This window comes from Mercenaria mercenaria, chromosome 15 (assembly GCF_021730395.1).
Source record: "Mercenaria mercenaria strain notata chromosome 15, MADL_Memer_1, whole genome shotgun sequence".
NCBI lineage: Eukaryota > Metazoa > Mollusca > Bivalvia > Venerida > Veneridae > Mercenaria > Mercenaria mercenaria.
In genome coordinates, this window is record NC_069375.1 from 36532018 (window position 1) to 36544178 (window position 12161).

At 35.5% G+C, this 12161-nt stretch overlaps 1 protein-coding gene across 1 annotated transcript in view; it reads left to right on the plus strand.

Moving 5' to 3' along the window:
* The first annotated feature begins 1404 nt into the window (after positions 1 to 1404).
* LOC123551166 (neural proliferation differentiation and control protein 1-like) overlaps positions 1405 to 12161 on the plus strand; it is a 60408-nt gene continuing 49651 nt past the window's right edge. Inside the window, exon 1 of the mRNA XM_045339900.2 lies at positions 1405 to 1619. Coding sequence (XP_045195835.2) covers positions 1523 to 1619 — 97 coding nt within the window. The 5' untranslated portion in view covers positions 1405 to 1522. The remainder of the gene's footprint in view (positions 1620 to 12161) is intronic.

Here is a 12161-nt window from a genome sequence, read left to right on the forward strand (position 1 = left end):
AGCTGGGTGTCCACCCTCTGGTATCACAGTGGATAAAGTCATTTCTGAAGGGTCGAACCCAAAGAGTAGTTGTAGACGGCTGCACTTCTGACACCCTGCCTGTCCTGTCCGGTGTCCCTCAGGGATCCGTCCTAGGGCCCTGTCTCTTTCTGGCTTACATTAATGACCTACCAGATTCTATTAGAAGTAAGGCAAGACTGTTTGCAGATGATACCATAGTATACCTTACAGTCAAGTCCTCATCTGATGCCCAAACACTACAGAAAGATTTGTACGCCCTTGAAAAGTGGGAACAGGACTGGTCAATGGAATTCAATCCAGACAAGTGTGAGGTGCTGAGAATTACTCGCAAACGAAACCCTGTCATGTTTCCTTACACCCTGCATGACAAGGAACTGAAATCTACCGATACCGCTAAATACTTAGGTGTTACACTAACTAAAGACTTAAACTGGTCTGAACATATTAATACTGTTTCCTCTAAAGCAAACAACTCTCTTAAATGCATCAAAAGAAATGTTCAGACAACAAACAAAAAGGTCAAAGAGAAAGCCTATAACACCTATGTCCGTCCACAACTCGAGTATTGCTCATCCATCTGGCACCCCTGGCAAAAGTCCCTCTCATACAAAGTCGAAAAAGTGCAAAGATCAGCTGCACGGTTTATCTTTAACGACTATAACTATACAAGCAGTGTAACCCAGATGATTAACACCCTAAACTGGCAAACTTTAGAACAACGGCGCATACAATCTTCTCTCATCTATTTTTACAAAATCCGAACAAATCATGTATGCGTCGACCATAACCATCTAACTCCGACCAGAAACCTGAACTACCTAATTCCACAGTCCCGTACTCAATACCACATGAATTCCTTCTTCCCCCGTACAATCAGACTATGGAATGGCCTTCCCCAATATGTACAGTCCAGCCCCAGCCTCAACATATTTGCTGAGCGGCTGGCCACTGTACATCTGCAGTAACTTCCTTCACTATGTTTTTTAACTTAGCACCTGTAGTAATTTTTATTCTTTGCACCTAATGAGTTTTCTCATTTTTAACACTGCCCAGACAAGCGCCTTCCAGTCATAATCGTTAATGATTCTTGGAAGTATCATGTAGATGTAGATGTAGATGTTAATTAGACCTATACTGTATAGCCTATTGTTAAAAACTGAAATTATTGTATGTTTGATGATGTACGTTGTACAAGTCAAAATAAATTATATGTTCTATTCTGTTCTGCTAATTTATTTGATTGAATGTGTTTATCCATGAAGATTGCTTAAAATGAACTTGCATTGACATATCATGCAACGACTCGAGTTGACAAGCGAAGAGCGCTATTGACTGGTTTAATAATTTGTTGTAAATTCTCACGGCATTATTGAATAAAATTTGTAACCAGACTGAGTGTACTATTGACGTCAACAAACATTAGAATAAGAAAACTGAATTTACAGATCAATATGGATGTAGTTTCAAAAGGGGATTCAAAATGTGATATTTAAACGAATTTATGGATTTGTCAAAAATGTTCTTGCTGCCTTTACTTGCAGGGATTTTACTTGTCCTACAGGGACCCGGAGGTCGGGTTCTAGGGGCAAGAAACAGTGGTGAGATTTTTTGGTTATTCTTGGCAACTTCTTGGACTGTGCCTGTGGTGTTACTGAAACAAAACATTTTTTTGCATATATTAATTCCATTGAGAGCGATTATAGGGCATTGTTAATACGTGTTTAAATTTTAGGCAGTGATACATAGAGTGAGTGTACTCGGTTTCGCACAGTTCACGGTTTCGCACACCAAAGAATTTTCCGTTTCTTGTACTGAAATACTTGCCAAGAGAAATTTAAACTGGTGAAATCAAGGGACCAGGTCTCCTTTCGAATGTTCCTATAGTTTTCTAAACGACAAGCAGGCATTCTGATAAAAGACAAAGATATATAAAAGTGTAGTAAAAGTATCACCCAGACAGCATAAAATTAGACACCACTGAGGGTACCTCGCTTGTGCATGGTATAGCGACATCATTATGATAATGACAGCTAAAAATACAGTTTCTACAGAAGTATCAGTGTTGTGCAATTTCGATTCAACCAATATCCGTACTGTACAAAGAATTAGAGAATTTTTAGTCATGGTGTGCGAAACCGGGTACAAATATGTCCGAATAATGGGTCATTTTCTGGCTATATTGGAGAGCTAACAGTGGTGAGCAGTTATCACATGAAGAATAACCTAGTGCATAAATAAAGAGCCATGTATCTATTCTTCTGCCTGAAAATGCAAAATAATAAAATGCTTCCACATATTTCAGTTTATTTCAAGAAGTGTGTAAAAAGTGTGCGAAACCAGGTACACTGACTCTATGTACAGACTACAGTACAGTAACTTGTATATCTGGCAGTGGTATCACAAAGGCTACACCTGTTGCAGTGTCTAGAATTTAGAAATTAGGAAGTGGCTAAGGGTCTGGTAACCAGTAGTCAATATACATGTACTATTATGTACTGTATTACCAGTGTATAAGGTGCCTATAACACTTGCGAGAGGGGTTGGCAGTATCCAGAGATTTTTTGCATTATTTTTAGGAAGTGTCTAGGGATATGGATCCGTACCTCTAGAATCAGATTCTAGAGGTACAGATCCGCACCTCTAGACAAGCCTGTTAGGGGTTTTCTAGGGGTACGGACCTCCGTTTTTCTAGAGATTAAAGGTCATTTACATTTCAAATTTTGATGAAAATGAAATAACAAATAACATTTCATCAGAATTCACCTTAAACTTGGATCTAAATGGTTTACAGATCTATAACAACATTCATCCGATTTGTTACATTTCCTTTCGGAACGTAAATAACCGAGGAACACCAAATAAATCACGAAGTTTCCAACTGGCAGAAAAAAAAGATATAAAGATTAAACAAAATAATTTTAAGTATGTTGGGGGAAAACTATTTTTAATTGATAATGAGCCCTTATGTATTTACGCGTTTTTCACACATTTGGTTGCCGTTACGAGATACATGGGACGTTTTCACAAACAGTTTCTTTTACTTAATGTTGCTTAATTGATTATTAAAGTTCCGTGCCGATTATCATTATACGACAATGTACATTGTTACCGGTAAATAACAAAATAGATTGGTGCATATTATTATGCCTAATTTATTTATTTATTTGCTGAATTTCAAATAGAATTCATTTAAGGGATAGATTCATTCATTAATCTAGCTGTTATCAACAGTTTATTGGATAACAAACTATATAATTCCTATCGGCACAGAACAGTGTATTCATTTGGAGTTCCTCGGTTATTTAGGTTTTGAAAGAGAAGGTAAACAATCGGACGAAAGCTGGTATCTGTAAACCAATTAGATCCAAGTTTTAAGTGAAGACTGGTTAAGACTTTGTTGTTATTTCATTTTCAACAAAATTTAAGATATAAATAACCCAAAATCTCTAGAAAAAGGAGGTCTGTACCCCTAGAAAACCCCTAACAGGCTTGTCTAGAGGTACGGATCCGTACCTCTAGAATCAGATTCTAGAGGTACGGATCCGTACCCCTAGACACTTCCTTATTTTTATTGGTTTTTAGCTAATTCTAGCAATATATATTAGCTAGATTTGGCTGTATAGCTAATTTGTGACTTTCCTCAAGTTTTCTGGGACCTGGTAAATATTTTATTTATAATTAGCTCTCACTCGGGTTCAAGGCATAATCTATTGAATATGAAATTTTAACACGACGAGAAAAATATGAGAGCAAACTTTTGAAATCATCTGCCCTTTTTAAAGATAAATATATTCTCCTCTTTGTAAATACTGTTCTCAGTATTCATGATATGACATATTGAATACCGGACCTCTAGACCTTTAAAATGACGAGAAAAATACCAGAGCAAACTTTTGAAATCATCTGCCAGTTTTAAAGATAAATTTAGTCTCCTCTTTGTAAATACTGTTCTCAGTATTCATAACAATGTTGGGCGGTTAAAACCGCCCCCGGTTTTAACCAGCGGTTTTAACCGGTTAAAACCGCCCCGGTCAATACTCCCTGAAGTGGTCAATACCGGTCAATACTGGTCGATTGGTCAATACTGGTCAATTAGTCAATACTGACTGTTAAGATATTATGCAGAGTTTATGAACAATTTAAATAATGATTGTTAAGAGCATTTGGGGCTTGATAAAGGTGTTTGCATGCATTATATTTAGTTCAAGCAACCAAATTAATACTTCCAAATTAGTCAGAAGTGGTCAATTTGTCATCACTGGTTGATACTAGTCATTAAACTGCTACTTTAACTGAACTTCATTTGTACATGTAGGAAGTATTTAATAAACTGTAGCAGTTAAGTGTTTGATTCACAAGTGATAAATCTAATTATTTTTACTGGTATATAATTCAATGAAAAATTGCTGTGAACAACTGGACCCTTTCATGGAAGTTTGTGTTTTGATAGCAAGTGTCACATTGCCTAATTGACACCATGTCTTACAATATACAATAAATGATATGTTGCAGGCCTGTCTATCTAGTCACTAATTAGCTGTCATGATCAATAATCCCACTGTATTAATGAGGTGCTTAAACATGGTAACTTTACCAAAACAAAATTAGTTATGCAATCAAAGTATTCAAATGACCAGTATTGACCATTATATGTGTTGATCAGAGATACTGTGTAGGACCAAAATTTGAATTGACCAGTACTGCTGCCCATTTCAATGAGTGTAATGTATAGTAATAATTTTTTTAATTAATTCAAAATAAAGGCTACTGTAAGGTGACGAAAGCATTGAAAAAACTAGTATTGACCACTGACCAGTCTAAGTATATTGTCCAGAACTGAGCCTGAACAGTCAGGACACATTGCCAAGGAAAAAAACTGAATCGACCAGTATTGACCACTACTTTTTAACAAACAAAATTTTATATTATTCAGATTGCTTTATAATTTTTACATTAATGTTACAGCCTGTTCTAATCTGTGAATGTGCATTCTGTAAAAGTGTTGAATAAACCAGTATTGACCACCCAAGAGTGACCAAAGTATTGAATCGACCAGTATTGACCGGTATTGACCAGTATTGACCGGTTTTAACCAGTATTGACCGCCGGCCCGGTCAATACTCATACTGACCGGCTTTTTGCCAACATTGATTCATAATATATGACATATTGAATATCGGACTTCTAGACAGCCCTGTATGGGTTGTCTAGAGGTTCGGTATTAACCAGACCCCTAGCCTCTGCCTAGAAATTATTCTGGCTTTGTAGTGGTACTACAATGTATCTGACTATTTGTATAAAATTATTGAAAAAAATGCAGCAAAATTCTGGCTACCGTATATATCATAAAAACTTTTACGGCCTGACTGTTAGGCTTCCAGTTGTGTACAAAATGTACCTCTATATTGTGTGTTTAAAAAAGGAAGCCGTCCTGCAACTCAATGCCTAGCCTTTAGCATGTTTAGGGTTTTTCTAGGCGTCCGGTAATCAATTTGTTTCAGAAAAGTGTAATGAATCAATTAAATATTTATCATTTTTGTTTGCTTAAGACAGCAATATTATATATTTACATTGTACCTGTGAACAAATGCTACATGTACATGTATGCTGAATTCAAACCTTAATCACAATAGTTTAATAACAGTTACTGTATTTCAACCAGTAAAAACAAGAGTGGCTAAACATTTTATAATGGTGAAATGATGAAAACTAAGAAATCAGTAACCAAAGTTTAAAAACATTATTTCAATATTTGCAACGGAAATGTCTTTTTTCTGGCTTTTTAGCTCAGTGCTCATGTTGAGCTATTATGACCGGTCATTGTCCGGCGTCAGTCGTGCGTCTCCATCAACATTTGCCTTGTGAACACTCTAGAGGCCACAGTTGTGATTCAATCTTTATGAAACTTTGTCAGAATGTTTGTCTTGGTGATCTCTAGGTGAGGTTCGAAACTGGGTCATGTGGGGTCAAAAACTAGGTCACTAGGCCAGATCAAAGGAAAATCTTGTGAACACTCTAGAGGCCACAGTTGTGACCCAATCTTTATGAAACTTTGTCAGAATGTTTGTCTTAATGATCCAGCATGTCCATTCACGCACTGCAGTACGTGAATCACGTACAAAATATCAAATGCACGCATAAAAATCACTTGTTGGGGGTACATGCACGCAGAGATTCGGAACTCCAGTCCAGCTGCAAAATCGCTGTTTATTTCATCGCGCACCTGCCAATTGTTTGGTATGGTCTAAAACGCACATCCGGTCCACGAACGTTATAATTTCGTTTCCATCACCAAATTCTCGGCGTAATTGTCAGCTGTATACAGCAGTTTGGTAAATGTTTTAGTCGAACGTCACACGGGTCGTGTGCAAAAAAGGAATGGATACAAAACGCAAAAAAGGCATTTTAGCTTTAATAAACTCAGCAAAAGGTTAACAGTATTTTATTTTTCGATATTTAACTGCAATTTTGATACACATTGCATATCTGTAATAGTTTGGGCATTTATTATTGATGGACGAATTTTACCAGTCTTCAGTTGACTGTATGTTATTTCGGACGAATCGTGTTCCGTTCACGAAATTGGGAATACATGAACCTTGCTGAAAACTTATTTATATTTAGTATGATATAGGGAGGGGTCTTTTGATTCAGAATTTCCTATCTTAACTTTGGAAAAACATTTTACATTTTCTAAAATTATCTCATCTGTTATACCCCACCCACGAGAGTTCTGTATGAAAAAAAAAACAAAAACAAAAAACAACAAAAAAACATGTAATATACAAATTTCAGTAGTTAAATAGAAAATGTTCAGATCTGCCATGTAGTGTACCCCCAAATTTTGAAGTGTACCCCTATTTTGCAAAAGCAGGGGGTACATGTACCCTCAACTTTAAAAATGAGTGGGCATGCTGTGATCTCTTGGTCAAATTTATTCTGGGTCATGTGGGTTCAAAAACTAGGTCACTAGTAGGCCAGATCAAAGGAAAATCTTGTTAACACTCTAGCATGTCTAGAGGCCACAATTTAAGTTTGGAACTCATGAGAATTGGTCAGAATGTTTGTCTAGATGACCTCTAGATGAAATTTGAATTTGGGTCATGTAGGGTCAAAAACTAGGTCACTCAGACAAATCAAAGGAAAAGCTTGTGAACACTAGAGGCCACAGTTGTGACTCAATCTTTATGAAACTTGGTCAGAATGTTTGTCTTGATGATCACTAGGTCAGGTTTGAAACTGGGTTATGTGGGGTCAAAAACTATGTCACTTGACTCACTAGGCCAGATCAAAGGAAAATCTTGTTAACACTCTAGAGTCCACAGTTTAAGTTTGAAACTCATGAGAATTGGTCAGAATGTTTGTTTTGATGACCTCTAGGTCAGTTTGGAACCTGGGTCAAGTGGGGTCAGAAACTAGGTCATCCGGTCAAATCAAAGGACAAGCTTGATAACACTCCAGAGGCCACGTTTATGACCCTATCTTCATGAAACTTGGTCAAAATGATGATCTTTAGCCCAAGTTCGAATCTGGATCATCTGGGGCCAAAAACTAGCCACATGTTAAAATCAAAGAAAACCGTGTGCATGCAATAGGGGCTGCATTTTTCATTTTTTGTGCATGAAACTTGGTCAGAATGTTTGTCTGCACGAAATCTCGGATGTGTTTTTAACTGGGTCATGTGGGGTCAAAAACTACAAATGTAGGCAACCAGGTCAAATCAAAGAATAAGCTTTTTGTTTACACACTAGGGGGCACATTTTGTATTCAATCTTCATAAACCTTGGTCAGAATGTTTGTTAACGTAAGTTTTGGATGATTTCAAATCTGGGACACATGGGGTCAAAAACTGGTCACTAGGTCAAATCAAAGGAAAATCTTCCTGAAAATTGTCAGAATGTGTTTTTTTTTTTCATGAAATCTTGGATGAGTTCTAATCTGGGTCATGTAGGGTCAAAAACTAGGTCAAATCAAAGAAAATGCTTGTTGACACACAAGAGACCATATTTTTGGCACAATCTTAATGAAAATTAGTCCATGAAATCACTAGGTAAAACATGTTTGCACTGTTATGGTTTGTTACTGAGGTGAGTGACCTAGGACCATCTTGGCCCTCTTGTTACTTATTTTCATACTTTTTGTCCTTTTACAATGTCATGTATACCTGTACATTCTAAGTCAGACTTGGTAGAAATGAATGCAGCTGTTGGAGCAATAAGCTTTGAAAACTTTCCTCCCTCTTTCAATTTCCTGGATCTAGCAGATCTGTGGTGAAGGAGATATTGTGACATTTGCAGAGTGAAAATTGAAATTAAAAATTGGAATGACAGGTACTTTATGGGATTAAATTGCAGTTTTAGGTGAATTTCTCTCATTGATACAAATAGAAAGTGAGAATGGCAGTACTGTTGTCTGTTAACCTGCAGGATGACTTATGGGAAAAAAAGGCTGCTGATGAATGCATTAATTTCAAGAGTTCAAGACTATCACTGGTGGCTTACTAGTATCCCTGTTTTTAAAGTTGTCAAATAATTTAATGTTTGTTATTTTTTAGTCAGGAATGGTACAAAACTGACACATTGAAAATTTCAAGTGATTTGAACGCATATTGACGAAACTATCAGCATTTTACTCAATTTTCAAAAAAATCCTTATTTTTTTCTGGTGGTGTTAGCAAATTTACCATAAATTATTGATTATGCAATTAATTGTCATATTTCTTGATGTATTTTCTACAGAATATATCTTTTTATTACACAATGATAATTTTAATGTTTTAAATTCTACAACTTACTTGTGATGAAAAGTCAAATCTAAATCCACGGGAATACGAGAAACTCTTGGTCCATTTCTGCGGGTGAGGGTGACTTCAAATACAGTAACAAAATAATTAAATGAGATAATTTCTGTAACATTTTATGACTCCATCTGAAAGACAAGTGAATTTTCTATAAAATAACACCCAAATGCTGTTTATGAAATGGTTAATCTGTTACTGGGAATAAAAACAACCCCTTAGGCCCCCGAGAATAGGAGAAAACAGGATAAATGTTAAATCTGAAAAGCTGCATAATTATTTCATATATTCAAAGAATTAATAAACAGAATCAAAATTCAAGATCATTTGATTGTCTGGAGAATTTGGAGCTTTGATCCTATCAACATTCATAATCATATAAGAATTTTCAGATTGACGGTGTCGGCATCGCTGTTGGTCAAAGTTTTTGATCAAGTCAAATATCTCTGTTACTATCAGAGCTATTGACTTGAAACATGAAATAGTTATTTACTATCACAGTCTACAGCAGGAGAAACAGTCCCCATAACTCTGATTTGAATTTTGACAGATTTATGCCCCTTTTTAACTTTGAATTGTTTTGTTAAAGTTTTTGATAAAGTCAAATATCTCTGTTACTATCAAAGCTTTTGACTTGAAACTTAAAATATTTATTTACTATCAAAGGCTACACCATAAGGAGTAATCTCTATAACTCTGATTAGAATTTTGACAGATTTATGCCCCTTTTACTGGCAAATCAAGCACTGAGAAAAGTCGAGCATGCTGTCGTATGGACAGCTCAAGGTTGTATTTTATAGGTATTTGATGTATAAATTTTACGAATATTTTGAGTTAATCTAAAATCTTCTTGCAAATGTTTTCAATTGAATTTCTATAGTTGACAGTCATTTTGTTAAAATACAACATTAAACTAGGTTTCGATGGTAAATGATTTGTGATATTGTAATTTTTTCGAATGAACAAGTTATTGCCATGACCATGTATAATATTATACTGATTTTTACTGTCAAAGTAAATGGTTTGGAGTTACATTTTGCACTCTGGACAAAAGTACACAATAAAGAGATCCTTTGGACTGAAATAAGCTGAAATCTTTTTATCTTGGATGTTTTGTAAGAAATGGTTAATGTTATGAACTTGTAATAACAAGCTAAAGTCACTAGTTAGGCAAATATTTGAATGTATGCATTTTAATTTATCTTTAATCCCGATGTTATTTGTGGAAAAAAAATGATAAAAGATTTATATTGATCAATTTTGATAGCTTTATAATTGAAACTGTTTTTAATTAAAATGTCATGTTATGTGGTCAGGCGGGACAGATTTTAGCTCAAATTAATTGAAATTTTTTGAATAGTAGAGCTATAATTGTTGTTACTCTGTTGTTGGCATCCACATCTGCATCACAGAAAGTTTGCATGTATGCATGTTTCTCAAGAACTACCAGGCCAAATGATTTCGAACTTAACATATGTTGTTGGAATCATGAGTTGACCAAACAGTGCAAGTTACATAACTATGGCTTTTATTTTGTCAAAATTATGCCCTTTGTTTCGGGTTAAAGTTTTGCATGTAAGCAGGTTTCTCAAAATGCTCTCAAACTTCGCACATAGCTTCAGCTTAAGGAATGTTGACCAGTGGTTCCATCAGGGTGCCCACCCGTGATAAAGTTTCAAATATAATACATTGTTATATTTCAATAAACAACTAAAAGACTGATATTTAAAGAAATAAACCAGAAAATAAACTGTGTGTACATTTAAGTCAGATTTGTAAATGTTCAAACTTTTATCTGAAATTTGTTATATAAATAGATGAATGTTATATCCTATTTGATGTAAACACAAGGTTGATAAATGTAAACCGAAATCCTCCTACATAAATTTGCCCAGAGATATCCACCAAGGGGATTATATTTGTAAATTAGTCAATATTTTTGTTTAGTACATGCACTGATCATGCTAATGGTTATTGACATAATTAATGTAGGCTGCTGGAGGCAGCCAGAACTTAACAACACAATAAATTTATACATACTGTAACATTGGGATTAATTTTCATGGTTCCCCCAACCCACAAGAAATTCTCCAAATCAGCAGATAAGGTTCCTGTTTATTTTGTGTTTAAAATATGAAATCCTTGAAAACCTGTCAGTGTGAAATACAAAAGTTTTTTGGTTGAAAAACAAAGAATTTTATGCCAAGCAAATTACCGGTAAATTTTTTAGCTCGACTATTCATAGAATAGTAGAGCTATTGGACTCGCCCATGCGTCGGCGTCCGCGTCGGCGTCCGCGTCCGCGTCCGCGTCCCGATTTGGTTAAGTTTTGTATGTAAGCTGGTATCTCAGCAACCACATGTGGGAATGGATTGAAACTTCACACACTTATTCACTGTGATAAACTGACTTACATTGCACAGGTCCCATAATTCTATTCTGCTTTTTTACAAAATTATGCCCCTTTTTCGACTTAGAAATTTTTGGTTAAGGTTTTGTATGTAAGCTGGTATCTCAGTAACCACTTGTGGGAATGGATTGAAACTTCACACACTTATTCACTGTGATAAACTGACTTACACTGCACAGGTCCCATAACTCTATTTTGCTTTTTTACAAAATTATGCCCCTTTTTCGACTTAGAAATTTTTGGTTAAGGTTTTGTATGTAAGCTGGTATCTCAGTAACCACTTGTGGGAATGGATTGAAACTTCACACACTTATTCACTGTGATAAACTGACTTACATTGCACAGGTCCATAACTCTATTTTGCTTTTTTACAAAATTATGCCCCTTTTTCGACTTAGAATTTTTTTGGTTAAGGTTTTGTATGTAAGCTGGTATCTCAGTACTCACTAATTGGAATGGATTGAAACTTCACACACTTGTTCACTGTCATGATCTGACATGCACAAAGCAGGTTCCATAACTCTATTTTGCTTTTTTACAAAATTATGCCCCTTTTTCGACTTAGAATTTTTTGGTTAAGGTTTTGTATGTAAGCTGGTATCTCAGTATCCACTAATGGGAAAGGATTGAAACTTCACACACTTGTTCACTGTCATGATATGACATGCAGTGCAAAGGGTCAATAACTCAACTTTGCATTTTACAAAATTATGCACCTTTTTAAACTTAGGAGTTTTGGGTTAAATTCTTATATGTAGGCTGGTATCTCAGTACCCTCTAATGGGAATGGATTGAAACTTCACACACTTGTCCACTGTCATGAGCTGATAAGCACTATGCAGGTTCCATAACCCTATTTTGCTTTTTTTAAATTATGCCCCTTTTTCGACTTTCGTATTCATTCAGTCGACAAGGCTGTTGAATAGTCGAGCG